The sequence below is a fragment of the Pteropus medius genome, unplaced genomic scaffold (assembly GCF_902729225.1).
Source record: "Pteropus medius unplaced genomic scaffold, Ma_sr-lr_union100, whole genome shotgun sequence".
In the NCBI taxonomy this organism is placed as follows: Eukaryota; Metazoa; Chordata; class Mammalia; order Chiroptera; family Pteropodidae; genus Pteropus; species Pteropus medius.
In genome coordinates, this window is record NW_024349803.1 from 19,479,213 (window position 1) to 19,500,852 (window position 21,640).

Consider the following 21,640-nt stretch of genomic DNA (forward strand, 5'->3'; position numbering starts at 1 on the left):
CAATACCCTGGGTGCATCAGGCCCCGGGTGCACCAGGCTCCCAAAGTGCGCCGGGAGTGCCAAGGCCCTGGGTGCACACCTCGAGCGTGTGGGAGGGAACACCTTGTCTTCAGAGATCCAGTTCTTAAGGGGAAACGACAGTATCCATAGGCCAGGGGTGGAAGTAGGGGAGCAGGGGGGATTAAAGAAGGGAAAAAAAATTCTGGGCATTAAGAAACAAATTATTTTGGAGTATGTTAAAAAAGAATTTAAAAATCCTAAGGACCATAAAATAGACTATTTCTAAGGACACTTCTGATTCAGTATTCCTAGTGCCCAAAACATAAAATCCTGGACAGTTATTCCTGCGCCAGGCCTAACTAAACGATTCACATTACCTTTCCTCCTGTTGTGACTGTCTCTTCATCCTGCTCATCTGTAAAATGAAAACACATCATTTATTTAAAAAATTGGTAAATGTTGTTTGGATTACCTGGAAACTTTAAGGTTTAAGTAACTGACACTGAACAGAGAACAGGAAATACCGTATTAAAGCAAATTCACCTCAAACAATTCAGTAAATTAGAATTGTATGTAGAAGCACAGAGGTGAGTAGCAATGCAAAGCATAAATAATTAAAAATTTCCAACGACAGAGAATTTATAATTAATTACCGCTTGGGCTGCTATCTTAGTCATGCTCTTGCTTAATAGGTAACGGGCCTAAGGAGGGGCTCTTGCCTCCCGAGGTTTGCTGAAACAAAGTAATGACATTCTAGATCCCCAAGGAAGTGAGTAAAGGATGAGAAGAAAGGAAAAGAGATTATAATCACACCCTACAGACAAAGTCCTGGTAAGAGCATTAATAACTTCTAAAGATAGGGAACTCCAGAACCTGAATGCTGGCTGGCCTTGCAGAACAACAGAAGCCAACCCACATGTAATTTAACGTGGGCAGCTGATTTCCACGGCGAAAAGTAAAAGTGCCATGGTGAAAAGGGTACGAGATTCTGGTGCAAATAATTCATTACATTCCTGTAACTTAAAAAATCATTATGATGATGCTGACAGTGACTAAGACGGTGTGAAGTTCAAAGAGAACATGGAAAGGTCATTTTTTAACTAATTCATTTAACAAATATTCCAAGAATCTATTATTTAAAAAGTACTAAACAAGCTGTTTACACTGAGGGTCGGGAACCGCTTGCCCACAGGCCAAATCTGGCCCACTGCCTGTTTCTGTATGGAACCTGGGAATTTTGACTCTCAGCGTGTTTCCTAGTCAACAGTTATCTGACAAGAAGGATGGTTCACTCCACTTAGACTGTGCAAACAATGTGGCTTCTGAAGAACTCTTGCTTTATTTCCGGAAGCCTGGAATTTTGGCATGTACTTGGCAGAGGGTATCCTACATAATCAGGACACTGGTCGCAGACTCTCTAATGGGCTTTCCTGGGCAGAAACAGCGCATGTATGTTCCTGCATTTTTACTGCTGCAGGAAGAGTATACTCTGTGTGACTCCCCGTATGAGGAGGAGAGCATAAAAATAACTGCACCCGCCCCGTCTGCGGCATTTTCCCTTATGATCTGCTTGCACTTCCTAAGCAGTTGTTATATGTTAGCCATGAGTACAACCATAATGCTGAATCCCATCCAGGAGTCCTTCCAGAGACTCTCCAAACCTGGAGGTTTGGGGACTCCCATCGCATCTGCAAGTAACAAATGGTTTTTACATTTTTAAAATGGTTTTTAAAGGATTAATAGAATAATATCATGACACATAAAAATGAACTGAAATTTAAATTTCAGTGTCCATAAATGAAAGTTTTATTGGAATAAGCCATGATCGTTTGTTTACATATTATCCATGACAACATTTTTAGCAAAGTTGATTATTTTTCACAGAGAACACTGGGACCAAAAGACCTAAAATATATATCTGGCTCTTCAGGAAAGGTTTGCCTACCTGCACTTCAGAGATATAAACAGATGAGTAATATTATAACAGGTAGTAAGGCTACCATTCAAACAGTTGACTAATTTTATAGGGTGCCTACTACGTGCCAATTATTGTCCAAATGCGAAGGACACAATAATAAATAAGAAAAAGTCCCTGTCTTTATGGAGCTTACATTCTAGTCAGCAATGGCAGAGAATGGAAGAGAAAATAAACAAAAAAATCAGATACTGAAACCGCGATATAGAAAATGAAAGCAAAGTACTGTACTGTGGAGAGGGATCGATTATGTGGCAGACCCTTCAGAGAAAACAGAGGAAAGCCTCCCTGAAAGGGTGGCGTTTAGATGAAACAAGAAAAGAGAAAGATGAAGTGAGCATTCCACACAGAGGAAGCAGCCAGATCGAAGGGATGGACTTGAGGACTTCGCAACATTGGAAGACGGGGTGACGAGGGCAGGGCAGGGCAGGGCAGGGCCGCGGCACCACAGTCAGGCTCTGCCGTTTGACAACTGTACTCCTGGAAACGTTACTGAACCGCTGCAGGCTCATCTCCTCGTGTAAAGCAGAGCTAACATGTTTTACAGTGAAATGAAACCATGAAGAATGAAACCTGGCAGACATTCGGGCAACATACAGATATGGACACTGTTACTTCATCTGTAAGTGAGAAACAAACACCTGCTGATAGGAAAAAGGCATTCAATGTGTGGCACATTAAGGCACTGCCTAACATGAGCCATCCAGCTCTGCACAGGGACTAGCTTTTTCTTTCTCTGGTAAGTGACTAACGCAAAGAAATCTAGCTGAGGCTCTCAAAATTGAATTTTTGTCCTTTGGATCTTGGTAAACCAAAGGGTAACTAACTTCTCATAGATGGTGGAAGCACAACTTAATGACCTCTCTGGTCAAAATACACCATTTAATTTTGGTCTGACAGATTTCCATCCCTGAGGTACTTTTGGTACCCAATGGAAATAGACGTATCTGATAAAAGAATAGGAGACCCACCCTTCTCACCGAGTCCTAATGCTAATACTCAATACATGTTCTCTTCCTCCTAGAGGTGGCCAAATACACTCTCACCTCAGCCCCTGGATCTTGCCTTTTCTGAGATTGCAAGAAACAAAGAAAACACTAAGTACAGTTAACTAGGTGGCACATCAGGCAGAATATGGATTAGTTAAAAAAAATTCTGTGAACAATAATTCCCAGTTGACGGATCAAAATTCCCAGTTTACCCTTGGAATGGTTCAGGTTAGAGCTAATGCAGAAAGTCAGGTGCTTAAATGATGCAAAGCCTGTCGGTCCCCGGATGAAAAGCCAGGACAAGTTTCAAATTCCATAGACCCTAACTCCCCAGCTGGGACCAGCGACATCCTCAGATACAACACTCATGATATGAGCTTCAAGGTTCAGATCACAGTACTTTAGATACATTTTCTATAGGACAAAATATTGTACACACAAGGTTTGGTACTATCCACAGTTTCAGGCATCCACTCAGGCTCTTGGAATGTATGCCCCATGGATATGACGGGGTGATTCTATTTAGTTGATTTAATACCACTTTATATAAACTGTCATCAAGACAATTTTCTGCTTCTACTTTAGACATAATCAAAAATGGAATTGCCCACTGATGTTCAATGGCAGGCTTTAAGCCAGAAAAAATTAGGATGTATTTAGTGAAATGAAGTAGAACAGCTCTCCAAAACACCCACTCTTTCTGCTGACAAGAAGCATTCAATTTATCTAAAATAGAGAATTCACTTAACTAGGAGACAGAGAAATTGAAATCTCATTTTTCACATAAGGGGATCTTGAAAATTCCTTTCAGCTCTAAAATTCCTTCAAGTCAAACATTTAGAATACATTGAAAACACTAGGTTCTCCTTTAATTTTTCTACAAATGAAGAAAGTATTATCACGATTACTACTCCATATAAAACTCCCAGGAATAAAGATGTTGAGAACTACCCCTATCTTTTAAAACTCAACAAGTGACTGACTACTCTTCTTTTCTACCCTCCTAGCACATCCAAGAATTAGCTGATTCATGAAAGTGTATACTCCGTAACTTGAAAATACTGTAAAAGAATAATGTGATTCTCATTTTATACTGTTTGGAAAACTTTAGGTTGGCTTCCAATGTATAAATGGTCAATAGATTTTTGTTCTAAAGATGCAAATTCAATTTGCAAGAGTTGTGAAACAAGTATTTCAGAGAGGTTATAAAAAGTGCTTTAATTATAATTTCTTTGAAACTAAGAAATTCTGATTTAAGGTACTAATATTACCACATTTACTAGTTTGCAGGAAAACATTACGCTGTGAGAGAGGCAGATCAGTATGACTGCAAAGAACGGATCACAGGAAATTAAACTTCCTAAATTGGTAGCAAACCAAACCACAACGGTTACTAAAGGCGGCCAGTTAGTATCTGTGCTGGAAAGCACAGCAATTGAAAGTAACTTCTCTCAGTAAAGAAAAGAGTATCAGAGGAGCCGATACATTCAAGACAGAAAACAACACAAAAGCGTACAGATATTTTGGTTTTTACCTAGATCTGCTACAGTTCCTCCTTTAACAGGTGTATTTTCACTATCTTTCTTTGGATTTACTAGAAAGAAAAAAAAAATCGTTTTAGGGAAAAAGTTCTACTTGTTTTTAAGAAGAAAACAGAATAGAATAGGATTAAAAAGCACATGAATCGCACTGCAACTGCACCATCATTCAGCACTTACTCACCTCCATGTAAACCATGAGGTAATGCGCTACATTTGTAATAAAAAACCAGAGCACCAATATTTTTTAAGCATAATATAGAGCAAAGCATGAAAAGAACCTTTTGATCCCTTTCCTAAAAGTATTTTTATTACATTTTTTGTGCATTTGCTGATTCCTATTTTTGTGCCATTCATTCAAATAAATTGAGGGAGAATTGATACCTTTTACACATTTATGTGGATTTTGAAAAATATTCTGAGGACTTAAAAATCTTATACAAACATTCATACTGTCCTGAGCACTCTAATTTTCTCATGTGACAGTGTGCCTGTGTGATATTTCCATATAAGAATTTTTAGTTACAATACGTCCCTTTCATTTTTTTATATTTTTAGGCGAGGCAACCCTTGGTTGGCCTCACAGATCCCAAGGACCTTGTCAGCTTACAATCCCTTATGTTTTACTTTTTACGCCTACAGCAACTGGTATTCCTAGGTGGTCTCCCATTCAAGGACTAACCAGGCTCGAACCTGCTTCGCTTCCGAGATCAGATGGGATTGGGCTTGTTCAGGGTAGAATGGCCGTAGACATCCCTTCTATTTTAACAGATCTAGTATATCCATGTGTGGATCATAAACTAGTCCTATATTGATGGAAACTTGGTTTATTTTCAATTTTTCATTATTCTATAAATAACATTCATTTATAGTTGTCATTATGCATGCAATTATTTAAGATGGACTCTGAAATTAAAACTGCTACTAGATATACACATTTTAAAATTTAATAAATACAGCCAAATTGTGTTGAGTGACTTCACCAATTTACACTTCCACCAACAGTAGTTGAGAGTACCCATTTTCTCAAAACATTTAGAGAACTGTCTACTTTCTAAGTTTTGAAAATTTGATGACTAAACACAGTTAATTTAATAATTTATGTATCCTTGGTTAATGAAGTTGAGCATCTTTTCACACATTTATTGGTCCTGTATTCTTTTATAAAATTACCAGTACATAATACATTGCCCTTTACTCTATGAAGTTTAAGAATCTTTATACATATTTAGGGTTCTAATTCATTGTTAACTGGATAATGAAGACTTTCTCCAAGGCTCACATTTGTTTAAAATACATTTTTACAGTTTTGTTTTTTATATTTAGCACTGTAATCCATCTTAAGTTTACATTCTTATATATGAAATAAAGAATACTAAATTTTACCGAAAGTATTTAGAGAACAATTTGGTCTTTTCCAAACAGACCTGCATTGCCAAATTTACAATAAACTAAATTCACAAACATATATGGGTCTATATTTAAACTGGCCATTCAATTCCACTGATGGATGCAACCATTCCGATGTCCAAACCATATTATATTATGACAGTTTCAGTTTTAGGTGTCTGCTACGACTACCAGTCCTTCAGAGCTCTTTTATTTAAAACAAATCTTCTGATTACTTTTATAAATATTCTCTTCCATATGACCTCAAAAAATACATCTGTGTAGTTTTTAGTACCCAATTTTACACAATGCAATGATTTTTAGAACTATAACATACTATAGATTCTATTGATCATTATTTAAATTCTTAAAAGTACAACAAACTGCTACAACAAAAAAGGAACCACCAATAAAAAAAGATGTTGTAGGGACTTTAACATATGTAGAAATAAAATATATAAAAACATCACAAAAGACAGGAGCGAGCACAAATTATATTATAGTAAATTTTAAACACTTTTATCTCAACTAGACAATAGTGATTCTAAATTAATCTGATAAATTATTGATATATATTGTAATACCTAGAGTAATCATTACCAAAAAAAAAAAAAAAAAAAGCTAAAAAGCAAATAGAGAATAAGAAAATCCATAAAAACAGAAAGCAGAACAGTAGCTGCAGGGTACAGGGCAGGGGTTAATCTGGACTAACTCCAATAGGTACGGGGGTTCTTTTCAGGGGAATGTAAATGTGCTGGAATTACACAGTGGTAACAGTTGTACGACATAATAGACTAAAAAACACTTGTGTGTCAACTTTAAAATGGTGAATTTTATGCTATGTGAAGTCCTTCTCAATTAAAGCTACAACATGTTTTTTAAAGAAGAAACCCTGTAAATTCTAAAAGAAAAGAAAACAGAGAGCTAGACTGGAACTTCAGAAGCAAAAGAATGGAAGAAACAAGAGAGAAACAACAGAAAAACTGCACGATGGCAATTGAAGCCAACCGTACCAACACTTAAGTTACATTTACGTGGACTATCTAACTCCAATCAAAAACAGAAAATGTCTAAACTGGGATAGATTAAGGCTCAACAATACGCTGCTTTAAATTAAAAGACAATGCTTTAAATAAACAGGCTGAAGTACAACACTGCAAAAGAGATATAAGTTGAAAACAAAGCATAAGGAAAAAATGTGCAATTTATAAGACTGCTGCACTGGAGTGCAAATTGAGGACTAAGAAAACAAAACACAAATTAAAAAAGATGCGGTTAGATGATGCTTATTATCGGAGAAATTAGACGTCAAGACAAACACTATTATGGCTCATAGAGATGTGACACAAGGGTCAATCTATCAGGAGGACATGATGAAAAAAATTTAACATGAATAAAGTGAAAAATCGACATCCACAATCACAGTTAAAAGGGTGTAACATCCTCCTTCCTAAAACTGACTTAAATACATTAAATTGTACATAGATAAGTACTCGACTTTTTCTCACATAAATGGATTCTACTGGAATTGAAAAAACATTAATTTTAAAGCGTTATTAATTTAGAAAACTTTTTGGTCAGTGTATTTTCTAAATAAACAAATAGCAAAAGTACACCAAAATACTGGGAAAGAGGTCATTTAATAAATGTTAACATTAAAAGGGGGAATTTATTCATACTTGAAAGGTGAGAACTGGGGACACAGCAAGAAATCAGCCATCTCATTGCCAAGAATGATTAAATCATGTCTAACGCTCTCATAAGTCTAGGCAGAATACAAACCATTTTTTGGAAGTACCACTTCTTCTATGTTGGGTACAGGTGTTGGGTCCTCCATGTCCTTGGTAAGATCTTCTTGCTCATCTTCCTCTTTCTGACTTCTGCGCTTCCCATAAAGACTAGCCTGGCTAAAACATACAAGGTATATAAAAAATAAACAAGACTGATTATTGCAACTTACAGCAAGCAATTTCAGAGGCTTTACTTCACTGCTATTAGAATCTATGCTCAGAATCACTTTAAAGGACAAAAGAAATCAAACAAATTAGATACATTCCCAAATAACAGCCATTAGGAAAATAAGTGTCACTGAGCATATGAAATGGGCACAGAAAATCCTACAATATGCACTGCAGACGTATTGTAGGATTTTCTGTACCCATTTCATATGCTCAATGACACTTACTGGTGCTTAAATTAGAGTAACAAAAGAACACCTGCTTAGGAAATACGGCACATATTTATCTCAGATCATAAACAATCACGTAAGAAATTTTTTCAACGATATACAACTATATTTTCCTGGTTCTTTATATCATCCAAATACCAAGGACTGCAAAGTAGAATCACTTAGGATGGTACTAATTCTTTTTGTAAAATTTATCATTTCTTTTTCACCACTAATTCAGTTAAATCAATATTTTTAAAGCTAACACATGCCAAAAAGCGTGTTAGGGTGGAAACAAGAACGGAATGATTCCCTACCCTGAGGAATTACAAGGGATACGAGAGAGAAATCACCACCTAACTCCTAATATGAGCATATCGACACAGAGAATTGGATAAAAGTACCAAGAAAAAATAAAGCTCAGAGAAAGAATTAGTCTAAATTGAAGGTGACAGTTGGAAACCATAACAATTCACGAAACCATAACCTTGGAAACCGTAACAATTCACAAAGAAGTGGCAATGTTTCAGGATGATGGGTAAAGGCATAAAGACATAACATAACCATTTGTACTGGGAAGGAATGAGTAGTAGTCTAAGTACTCTGACAAGTGAGAGCGGGCATGGAGAAACACGTGATGGAACAGGCTGGGCCCTCGCACTGCCCAGATAAGACTCAACGTTCTCTTTTAAGAGGGACATGTTGGTACAGGGTAGAATGAGGTATATAGGTAAAAATTTTCAAATAAAAATTACATGACAATTTCTAAAAGGTCTGTGAACCTAAAGGTGGTGGGGAGACAAAATACAAATGGAAGAAAAGATGCAAGAAAGATGAAGAAAACAAATATTAGAAACAAATATTAGAGTTCAATGTGTTTTGGTTAAATACAAAATTCTAAGAGGAAACTTAAAATGAGCAAAAGCCTGCTCATTAGAAGGCAGAAATATTCAATTAAAGGACACAGATGCATTTATTTTGGGAAACTCAATTTGGTGGATTTTACATTCAAGAGTAGAGACTAAACGCTTCAAGCTTCTTCATAAGGATCTCTGGTAGCTCTGAAATCTCTGAACGTCAAGATTAGACATTTAAGAAATAAGGCTGCCCCTAATAACATCTGAAGAAAAATCTATTTTGTGCTTTTAATTTTTATGTCGCAATACATGTGGCTTGACAAAAATAACATATCTTTTTATGATTGTGGCTGGCTCATCATTTATAAATTTTATAAAAATATTTTGAGCTAGATGACTTTAAAATTATTATCTACTTAAGATACAATAATAAATTATCTACCATTTATTAAGTATTTACTTCTGGCCGGGCACTTAAAAGTCTCATTTAATCCCCACAACAACTTATTCAAAAAATACTAAAACCTCTAGTCAAGCCAAATTCACCAAGCACAAATGTAACACTCTAAACAAGGTACTACCCTGATGCACTTTGCAAAACATTAGTCACAGGTTCATGTCCTGTATGAGTCATTTTGATAACAAATGGGACAGGTGGTAAAATTAGAGACACACTGATGCTAAGGATGATGACTGTAACTTCTTAAATTCCTTACCAAACGCTTCTCAATATATACTTAGATACAGAAAAAAAGACTGTACTCAAGGTAAATATGACATGAGATGCCTGTCAGATAACCATCCATAAAAGATGAGCTAGCAAAGCAGATATCCAACCAAGTCAAAATAAGATTTCCTTTAGGCAAAACTTCCACTGTAAAGGTAAAAATCTAGAAAGTCCTTTGGAGTTTGTTTAATGCCCTTTGAATCGTGCTGCAGTTCTTACCCTTTCTTCCCGCTCTTCTTCCGTGACTCTGTGGGTGTGGGAGGGGGAGGGGAAGGCGAATGTTTCCTCTTTCGAGCATTAGCTGATGCTTTTCTATCTCTTCTCTCTGGACTTCTGACTGGCTAGAAAATGGAAATAAATATCAGCCAGGTTTGCTCACTCCTCAGTTTCTACAAATACTCATTCGAAGGCGAGTTTCCACAAAGATAGCTAACAAACTCACAAGCTCAGGGCCAATGAAAGGCACATCCTTAAGCATCCTGGGCCACCAGCAGTTAAAAGACTTCCCCTGACCTTTCAGGTGATGTACCACCAATGGAAAGGTTAGCACCATCCTACAGGTATTCAAACTGAGCTACAAAACAGACACACCAAAACCCCGCACAACTAAAAACTATTCCTGTTCACACTCTGTATTTCCAGGTGGGAAAAACTTTTTTAAGTACTAGAAAAATATAAAACACATGCTATTAAATTAATAAAATACAAAGACAGGCTAAATGAGCTTGTGAAAATGTGCCAGAAACTACTCCCAATTCATCAGTAAAAGTAATATGAGAGATAACTTTATAATATAAAACATGTCGAGATTGCAATTTATGGAATAAAAGTCAACCTGCAGAAGTAAAACTATCCCTACTTGCAAATGACATTAAATAACCCTAAGGAATCCACAAAACTACCAGAGTTAAATTAATGAGTTCAGCAGAGCTGCAGGATACAGAGCGATATCCAAAGTCAATCTGTAGACGTTAACTGCCAATTTAATAAACTAAACTATAATAAAGAGAAAAAAACCTAAAATGATCCAAAATACTGTATCTGAGGTGCCCCCAGTGAGAGATCAAACTATCAATTAAATACTAATTTTCTCCGATACGCTAACGCCCTTCACAACTATTTGTTTCCCTTCAGCAGCTTTGCAACATCAAATGGGGCATCTGAGGCAAGTTTACAAGAAAATCTAAACTATGCACATCTTTGATTAGTATAGTTAAGTCTGAAGTTAAATTTTTAAAGGGATATTAAATCAATTTTTATATAATCCCTCTGAAATGCTTGCTTCTGCAGCACATATAATAACCCCCTACGAATAAGTGAATAAATAAATAAACCATCTAAATCTGAACAGAGGTGGAAGGGAACAGGCCAGTTTAATGTGATATGGAAATGAGAATATGCCTAATGACACAAAAGACTTGGTTTGAAATGCCTTAAGGGAAAACAAATGTAAAAGTATATCAGAGACAGAAGGCTAAAACAAAAAAATTTTAAGTGAAATTCTAAAGCAAGTAGGAACAAACTAAAAAGTATATGAAAAAGACCCAGTTTTAAAACAGCTTTTTAAAAATAAAGAATACACATAGTGTGAAAAAGACATTTTAATAATATACAGAACTAGAAATAAGTATGAAAGAACTACACTTTCTAAAAAAAGAACTGTACTTTCTAATGGTTAAAGTCTGTATGTCTCAAAGATTTTTTGGAAAACCAAAATACAGAACAAACCCCCGAATTTTAATTTCCCCACTGAAAAGGACTTTAGAATCACAGGTTGTCACAAACCCAGCAGGAACACATCTCAGCTTTCTTCTGTCTCAGGTCTTCCTCTAGTGACACATCTATCTCACAAGTTGTAACTTGGAAGGATTCACAGATAAATATTTAAGTGACTGGGCTTCTTCAAGGATTAAAGTGTTTTATATATCAGGCCTTCCCACTTCAAAAAAAGATTAAACTCTCACTGTGAGACTTTTAAGGCCTACACTTTGTATTAACTACTGTATGTGCAATAACAAAGCTATTAAAAATACTAAAACTTGCTACGGCCATGCAACTCTGAACATGCCCCATCTCGTCTGATCTCGGAAGCTAAGTAGGGTTGGGGCTAGTTAGTACTTGGATGGGAGACCACCCAGGAAGATCAGGTGCTGTAGGCATCTTAAAAAAAAAAAAAAAGAGTTTCCCTTTGAGAAACCAAGAACTAAGTTAAATTATTCCATGATGATATTTGGTATACAAAATTAAAATTCACATCTAGAGAACAAAATCGAATGTACCACTGTCACACTGCACAGGCCACTTTAAATCTTGTTGACTCTGAGATTTTCATGCCCCCTTTTTGAGGATGGCAGCTCCTGAGATGGCTGTTACGGCCACTTAGTAACTTTCATACATACTTAATGGCTAATGCATCTTGGTTGGTGACAGTTTATTAAAGACTATCTGAGAACATTCGAGCCAAGAAGGAAGAAATGCCCAATGAAAAAAAAATGGTGCCAAACCAAATACCTCTTCATTTTTTGTTGAAATTCGCTGACGAAAACTCACAGGCTTCCTGTTCTCATCCACCTCATAATCCTCCTCATTCATCCATTCATTGAAAATGTCAGTGTCCAAAATCCATTTTGCATGAACCTAAAACCACATCAAAGCATGAAGATCTACATAAATAATAAAATCACTTGAAAGTATTTACAAGTATTAAAAAGAAAAGCTTCAAAAGTATTTAAAAGCTGATTTATCATTCTCAAATCCTCAAATGCATAAAACATACGACAAATAATGATGTGAGTGGCCACTTAACCATTTCTAATTTTTATTCCATGTTTTTTACTGAATAAACAGGGTAAGACAGCATCACTGGTTTGCATAGACTGAGGTTTTGATAACTAAGACCCTTCATTTGATAATCACGTCATCTTTTCTTTTTTAAATTTCGGCTTTATGAGGTATATTTAACAAATAAAACATTAAGATATTTAAGGCATACGTTGCGGTGATTTATGCTATACATTGTGAAAGGATTCCCCTATCTAGTTAACACATTCCTCAACTCACACATTTATCTTTTTTGTGTCTGCGAGAACATTTAAGTTCTATTCTCAGCCAATTCCAGTTACACAACAAAGTGTTATCAACTACAGTCACTGTGTTTCCCATAAGTCTCAAACCTTATTCGTTTTGTACCTGGTACCTTTGACCAACCTCTCCCTATTTCCCCCAGTCCCCAGCAACCAGTTCTCTACTTCTTCTAGGAGCTTTACTCTTTTTTTTAGATTCCACATATAAGAGATACCACGCAGTACTGATCTTTGCCTGGCCTATCTCATTCATCGTGGCATCTTTACCTTCATGAAAATCATTGATAAACTCTCAACGGCACAGGGCCAAAGACAGTCATTATCTTAGGTAGGAAGGATGTCTGTGGGTTTAGACATTCCACAACACTCTCTGAACAACGATGATGAGGCCATTTACAGAGACCTATCCAGAAGCCCCATCAAGTACACATGTGCTCTATGGAGACCTTTCAAGGACAGCCATGGTTGGGACTGGGATGGAGGTGAGAGTCAGATCTGAAGTTCTTCCTAGACCTTTACACAGCGACTTCTCCTGCTTTTTTGTTAATGTTTCTAAGAATTAATAAAATGACAGGTTCTCTGGATGTTGTATATAAATGTAGATGTAGATATAGGTAAATATTTAAACCACAGGCCTAGACTGTATAATATTCCTTTTTGTCCAAGAGCATTTCTCAAGGGGAACACAACTGAAACTGGGACCATTCTTCCTTGTTATAGGACTGCTGTCTACACCACGCGTCATTGTTTCAATTAACTGGCATGGTTAAGAGACATTAAAATATTATCTTGAAAACAGAGAGCAGCAACTATACCTACGAAGCCTCCCTAGAAGCAAAAACAAGACAGAACATGGCAATCATTAGGAGACAGCATGAACTCCCCACTGCCCCCTTTTTTTAAGGGGACGGGTTACAAAGTTGACGTTGAGGATAATGCCTCTCTCATATACTGATTTAAAACTGACATCCACCTGACTACATGCCTCTTCCCCCCGCAACCGTAGTTACACAGTAACAGTAATACCTTCTGTCACAGAGAAAATAAGACCTTAAATAATGTAACATGAAAAGACTCTTGTATGTACAAATTATGGGAAGGGGATAAATAGGGCACATGAGAAACCTTAAGCTAATAAGACAAAGAAAATCCATGTAAAAGTATATATGACTATGTTAAAGCCTAGGGAATTTAACTCAGTAATGTTTCAGAAAATATGTCATAGTATATGAAGACAGTATTTTCCAAAGCACTAAAACAAAGTGTGTACATATTGTAAAAGTAGAGCTGAATATTCATGTTGCCCGTTCTTTTTTTTTTTTGGACAGCACAGTGGTGAGGCATTCATCTAATTTACGAAGTGATCCCCCGATTACCCTAGTACCCATCCGGCACTACGCACAGCCATTACGGTATTGCGGACTTACTACCTATGCTGTACTCCACATCCCCGTGATTGTTTTGTAACTACTAATTTGATTCTTTACTATCCAGAAAACTTTGACAAATCTTTTGAGAAAGCATGTTACAACGGTATAGACAGCTCACAGGTGTCCGTGCCAGGCACTCTGCTGAACACCTTACATGTCTGATCTCATTTAATCCTAAGCATGGTAAAGCAATGCAAGCACTCACTCCCCACCTGTCCAAATCAACAAACGAGCACAGCGTTAAGCGAGCTGCCCAGTTATACACCTAACCAGAGGCAAAACCTGGATTTGCACTGAGTTGTCTAAGCTCCTCTAAAAACCACTATGCTCTGTTATCTTTTTCATAAAAATACCTTGGGGCCAGAATAACATAACTGGTTATGTGGCATTGGACAAAATTACCTAACTTCTGGAGACCAATCTCCTTATCAATAAGATGGTATCATGGTAAATTCTGCTATTAATCCTAGTCCTAAATTTCGGACACTAGTCTTAAGGAAAATATGTTTCTAAAAACCCTTTGGTAGTAATTTACAATGTTATGTGGCTCATGAGTTTAATCAACGTTTTTTTCCCAAGTGACAACTTACTGTTTGACTAGCCAGATGTGGAACATACCCCACCTGACAGTACACAAAGATACATATTTGAAACTGTTAAGCCATCTTGGGGGCTAACTAGTTGTGACATTAGAAAACATTTCACAAGTTGTCAAGTTTTCAATAATAAACTGCAAAAACTCTTTTAAGCCAATAAAAGACTGGTTTGGGTATAAGTTCTTGGATAACATTTAAAGGTAAATATTTTTCCTTTTTTATTTAAATCACTGAAGGTAATGGAATAATTAATATATACAGCAGGGGTTAGTATATTTTTTCTTAGGGGTCACACAGTAAATATTTTAGGCTTGCAAATCATATGGTCTCTGTCCCAACTACTCAACTCTGCTGCTACAGTGCAAAAGCAACCATGAACAATACGTGAACAAATGGGGTGGTGGCAAGCCAATAAAATTTTATGTACAAAAACCAGGTGGCTATGATTTGCCATAATGGGTTCTAATTTGCCACCCTTGTAAAATTAGTTTTACACCATTGACATTCCTTATGTAAAACTTAAAGGACAAAAAATTCTTTAAATCATACCTTAATTACTATATGATCATTCTTAAGATGATCAATGAAGTGTGAATAAACTTGTACAACATTACTGAAAGATATAAAACACCTCCACGGATTGAGAGTCAGTATTATAAAGATGGCAGTTTTCTCTAAACTGTTCTATAGATTCGATTTAATTCTAATCAAAATCCTAATAAATGTATATTTCATAAAGATCTCAGCAAGTTGATTCTAAAATTTATACAAAAAAGCAAAGACCCAATACCCACGAGATTCCTAAAGAAAAAGGTGAGAATACTCGAGTAGGAACAAACTGACAAGTAAAACTTTATAGAGTCTAGAATCAAATCTACATATAAAAAAAATTACTTTTGACAGAAATGGCATAGATCAATGGAGAGAGGAAACCAGCTTCGACATTTTTCATTCTTCAAGGCATAGTTTGATCTAGTACCACATGGGGAAAAATTTTTTTCCTACAGCATAACATTTTAAAATTAATTCCAGGTGGATTAAAGATCTATAAATGAAAAGCCAAACTAAAGAACTTTATAAAACACAGGAAAATATCACGATGACCTTAGGATTGAAAAACAAAAGGCAACCTACTAGGAAACCAGATTTTTAACACATATAATTGATGGTTAGTATACAGATTATCTGAAGAACACCTAAAAAAAGGAAAGACACTGCAGTGACAAAAAGAGCGAAAGATGAGAGCAAGCATGTTACAGAAGAGGAAACGTCAAAGGGCAACGAATTCATGAAATGATGATAAAACTACTTAGTAATAAGAGAAATACAAGTTAAAACCACAATGAAATATACCAGACAGGCAAATATTACCGTCAGAAAATATCAAGTGCTGGCCAGGGTACGGAGTATTCAGAAAACTTACACATTCCTTGTAGTTGCAAAAGTAATTTTTACAACCATCAGGCAACAATATGGCACTGTTTAGAAAAGGTGTGACCCAGGATTCCATTCTGAACATGTATTAAAAGGAGGTATGTTCAACAAAGTTCACGGTAGCACCGTTTATAATACCTGAAGTAACTACACACCCGCCCAAATGACAACAGATGTGACACATTCATACCGAAGATTACTTACACTACCATGTACTATGGATGAAATCTCAAGAATATGATGCTAACAAAAAGGAAAGTCACAAAAGAATGTAATGTTGACTCCACTGATATTTGAAGCTTTTAAAACATGAAAACTGAAAGAGGGTGCAGGTTATTCATATATATATGTGGTAAACTGTAGTGGAAAAGGATAAGGAAAACTTTTAGGATAACAGTTATCTCTGCATGGGCAGGACAAAGGACGAACACTTGGACTGCTACAAAATTAATGGTAGTGTTCTTGTTTACAGAGAGTGGTAAGTATTCAGGTGTTTGTTTTACTGTGATTCATTATTATCCATATTTTATAAACATTTATATTTATAATTTAATTTTTAAATTAAAGTGTTAACTTTCTCATAGCAATCACATTTTCTTTCGAAGGATAAAACAATACATGAGCATTGTTCTATAAAATACAGAAAATGAAACAAAGAATTCCAGATCAAATTTTCTAAAGATGGTTAGCTCTTCTTCCCTAGGTTTCAGTGAATAAGACCACCGAGTATTAAAAAGCATTTTATTAGGGTACTATTGTTTTTAAGTCAAATGAGAATATACGTTCAAGAAGAAAAAGTACATAACGTGACTATTTAAGAAGAGCACATACATTTATTTTAAAATGGAGAATGGTGGGTACAAATTGTAATGGTATTTAGATTTCATGGGATCCATTAAGAAATATTATTTAAATATGATAGATTCCACATACTCAACAATTTAAATTTCTAATGAAAACTATACAGAGAGAACACTTCTCATACATCAGGATTGGCAAAACATAAGAGCCTGACGAGGCACACAGTTAGAGAGGCTCAGCAGGAAGAGGCGCTCTTCCCTCACTGCTTACAAGAACACAAAATGGCACAATCTCCCACTGAAGAGGCACAAAGGTAACAAAACTGCAGTGCTTTTCACTGACTCTGCAACCCAGCAACCCTAATACTAAAAATTCACAGTAACGATACACCTCAAACAATATGAAAATACATATGGCACGAAGCTATTTACTGCAGCTTTCTGTCATTCTGAAATTGTGCAAACTACTCAAATTTCAAAGCATAAGCGACTAGCGTAACTACAGTGCATATACGTAATAATGAAGCACTGTGCTGGTATAACACCAAGGAGATCCAGGAAAGACCATTAGTTGAAGAAGCAAAGTATACAAGAGGGAAATAAAAAGCATGCCAACGCTATACATCTTGACCATTCTACAAGTACTGGGGGAAAAGGAGATAGAAGGAATCCAGAAAACAGGCATCGTTTGGAAGCATGTTTGAATTCTATACATTCAAAATGTAAATGAGGGAAACACCAAAACTGACAACAACAACAACAACAAAAAATCCAACCGTACTTCAAATAAGTAACAACCTGATTGAAGGGAGGTCAGAAAGCGTTCGTCCAAGTAACTCATGACACACTATTTGTCCATGTACCTGTCTTGGGCAGGGCAGTGGGACGGAGAGAACCACAAACAGATTTTAGTATTCTGTTTATCATAGTGCCACAGGCAATGCAATTCTGAAACTATCCAATTGTAAATGTGTTGATGTTGGGAGCCAGGGTCCTTACACTAGAAGAGACATATAAACATGGAACAGGGGAGAGCAATATAGAAAAGAAACGCTGTGGGGATGGATCAGAATTATTTCTAAAATGTTTATTATGTGTATACGCACAGGTTTATACACGTACATTTGTGTTTATACGTATGTAATGGTTATATTTTATACTTCTCTGGTCAGAAGGGGTCTAGAAGCAAAGACACTTCAGTGGCAGTGAGCACATCTACACCCAGATCTTGGTCTCTAATACCTTTTCCTGCTAGAAGGAATGAGAGCTCTTGGAGAAACGGCTAATTGTAGGCATGAGGAATGAAGGCAGGAGATGAGAAAAATGGTAACGTTACAGTAAGAAAACCAGGCAGATAGTATCTTAACAAACAATCAGCCAATATGGGAAAAATGGACAATGTGTCTCTTGATGTGATATAATGAGAAAGATACAATATTACTTATATAGTATTGCAGCAAAAATGCATAGCCTGAATATAATAATGAGGAAATATCACATAAACTCAAATTCAGAGATGGCCTAAAAAAAATTGGCCTATACATTTCAAAAATGTCAATGTCACAGAAGAAAGGATGAAAGTTCCAGATTAAAGTAGACTAAAGAGATATGATAACTAAATGCAGCGTGTGATCCTGAACCGAGTCCTGAATCAGGAAAAGCTTAGATTACAACTTACTGTATTGTATCACTGTGACAATCAGTGAAAATGGAATATGGACCCTACATTAGGTAATAATAGTTTTAAGAATTAACTTCCTAAAGTAATTAACAACAGGAGAATCTGGAAAAGTATATGGTGGTAATTTGTTTTGTATTATTATTTTAAGTTTCATAATTATTTCCACATTAAAAGTTGAAAAATAAGAGTCAACGCATGGACTCTTACCATTATACTAGAAATGCTTAGTAAAACAAGTCTACATTGTAATAAAAGCCACACAGGCACTGCTTCCAGCCTTCCTAAATGACACCATCAGTGATGTTCGACTCCACTCCTCACACTCTATCTCAAATCACGATCAACCTGGCTTTGAGGTCTCCTCGAATATCACTGTAGACATTTCATCGAGGACCTAGATAATGAGGCCTTCATGGCCACTGGACAACTCTTAACAGGATGACAAGGAAGATCATTATTCTGTATCTCCTTAAGAAACATTGTGGAGAAGAGGTGAAAAGAGTTGTTAAGTTATGTAAGAATACATTTTTTAAAAAAGGATCTTTCACCTTCCATGGCTTTTCTGGAATTGGTGGATCTTCAACTTCCGCATCAACATCATTACTATGGACCCAAGTATCATAGCTATAAAGGAAATGGAAAAAAAAATTAGAACCCGAATTCATTCACTGAAAAGACTTTGCTCAACAGGTAAAATATATTTTAGAAAGACTATTAGGATCCAGTAACGGCAATCCGCCACACACTTTTGTGTCCACCAGGCCAACAAGAACTCTCTTCTGTGGAGTTCTACGGTAATCCACATTGTTAAACTCAAAGCTCAAACCTTAGGCCACAGAATTTCGACGAAGTGATCACTTGCTCCTCAAAGCATTTCCCTTACTTGGCCTCTGAGACCATACTATTGACCTGTGTTCCTTCTAGTCAGCAGCCTCTCCTCAGTCTCCACTGCCAGTTTCTCCTCTTCTCCCAGATTTCATCAACATTGGAAAGGTCTCCGGTTTCAGTTTTTCAAACAACCATATTCTTATCTACGCATTCTCTTGGTGATCTCATGCAGGCCTATGGCTTCAAATATATATTGACAACTTAAAATCCATCTGCCCTCTGAATTCTGGCCCCATGAGTCCAACTGCCAATTTCACATCTCTTACATGTCTAATAAGACTTTTAAACTTATCATACTCAAAATTCAACATATAATGCCATCCCGACCCCACCAATGTACTCCAGACAATCACCCCATTCTCAGTAAATGCCAACTCTATCTTTCCAGTTGTTCTGGCCAAAATCCTTGGAGATATCCTTGACTTCACTCTCAATCACATCTTACAAACAATTAACAACTTATACTAGCTTCACCTTTAAAACATGTCCAGAATCTATCTACCTCTCATCCTTCCACTTCTACCCAAAGCCCATGAAGAGCTGGTATTTCACATAGCAACCAGAGTGATGCTTTTGAAAACTAAATCAGTCCACATCACTCCACTGTTCAAAACCTTCAACAACTCCCACCTAGTTCAGAGTGAAAGTCAAAATCCTTACAGTAACTTGCCAAGGCCCATGATCTGGTCCTACGGCTGCCGCTCTGGCCCCATCTTCTACTTTCCCCTCACTCAGAGTATATTCACGCCATGTGGGCTTTAGTGGTATTCTTTAAACATGTCAGGCAGTGGCCATTTCATGCCCTTTACATATATGTTCCTCGCTACCCAGATATCCATCGAGCTCAACCCCTCTTCCTCTTATCTTCACATTTCTTAGCTCAAAAGTTCTCCTCTCAGTGAGGTTCAACTCACTGATATAAATCACTTCCCCCTAAGCGTCCACAATCTGAAATAAGCACAAAATTATCTACCAAATTACACCTGGTCAATGCTACTGGCCAATAGTGATGTCCAAGTGAGATACAAGTATGGCAACAAGCCGTGGTTCCTGCAGCCGCTACGCAGACATCGGTGCAAAAGCATCTGGAACAAGCATAGCTCCATGTGTCTTAACAGCGCTCTGGTATGTGTGCTAGGAACACTTAAACATGAGCTGGGGGGAAACAGTCCTCTGCCAATTAACTAACTATCCCAGGTAAAGATTCCAATGGGAAGAAAAAACAGGTAACCTTATAGTCTTTAAAAGTTTTGAGTAGAAAATGTAACATAGGTAAAAGTGAAGGCACAAACTACAGTTTTAAAAATGAACTAACGAGGCCCCTCGAAAAGACCTGAGCTAGCCACTACATCTTACCTGATACATAAAGAAAAGGCTGGTAGTGAACAGGCTAACCCATCTTATAATGTACTGTTATAAAGTTTATTTCAACTCTTTACTTACATAGCTTGTCGTCATAAATTTGAGTCTCCATCTAAAAGTTTTAAAAGGCAAACTGATTTCCTATAATATTGAAAGGTTTGTTTTAATAGTGCCAAGGACTACATGAAGGCTCAAGACTACAAACATTTCATAAAAAGCATTTATTTAAATGTTATTATTAAAAAACCTGTTAGTTCATTTAAAGTAGTCAATTATGGTTCAGAAGAGGTTGATTCGTCTACAGCCATACCACCCTGAACGCGCTCAATCTCGTCTGATCTCAGAAGCTAGCAGGGTCAGGCCTGGTTAGCACTTGGATGGGAGAAGAGGTTGATTAGCAAGATGACTTGATTTGGTTCTAATTAATTCAAACTGTAAAAGGATTGTGCGTATGTTCTTAAAATTTTGAACGTATCTAAGGACATATTTCTTTCTTTAAAAAATATATTTACATGGAAAATAGTTATTCAAATAGGTTAACTTAAAAACAACACACAGACATTCTGTATCTCATGATGAACACATACCGAAGCAAAACTTGTTCTTTCACTAAACTGAAATGGATTCTGATCAACTCTAGATCCAATCACCAATTTAAAGGAAATACAGAGAACAGAGAAACATGTTCAAATACACCACAGTGACACCATAAAAACCCTACACT

General features: G+C 36.5%; 1 protein-coding gene and 1 pseudogene across 1 annotated transcript in view; both read right to left on the reverse strand.

Annotated features, from left to right (window-relative positions):
* The window catches only part of SMARCC1 (SWI/SNF related BAF chromatin remodeling complex subunit C1), a 125,971-nt gene that overhangs the window by 71,668 nt on the left and 32,663 nt on the right, over positions 1–21,640 (reverse strand). The window contains exons 8-13 of the mRNA XM_039837617.1: positions 19,215–19,290; positions 12,154–12,279; positions 9,862–9,983; positions 7,674–7,798; positions 4,499–4,558; positions 378–415 (exon numbers count right to left, since the gene is read on the reverse strand). Coding sequence (XP_039693551.1) covers positions 378–415; positions 4,499–4,558; positions 7,674–7,798; positions 9,862–9,983; positions 12,154–12,279; positions 19,215–19,290 — 547 coding nt within the window. The remainder of the gene's footprint in view (positions 1–377; positions 416–4,498; positions 4,559–7,673; positions 7,799–9,861; positions 9,984–12,153; positions 12,280–19,214; positions 19,291–21,640) is intronic.
* On the reverse strand, positions 5,136–5,254 carry LOC120582632 (uncharacterized; annotated as a pseudogene).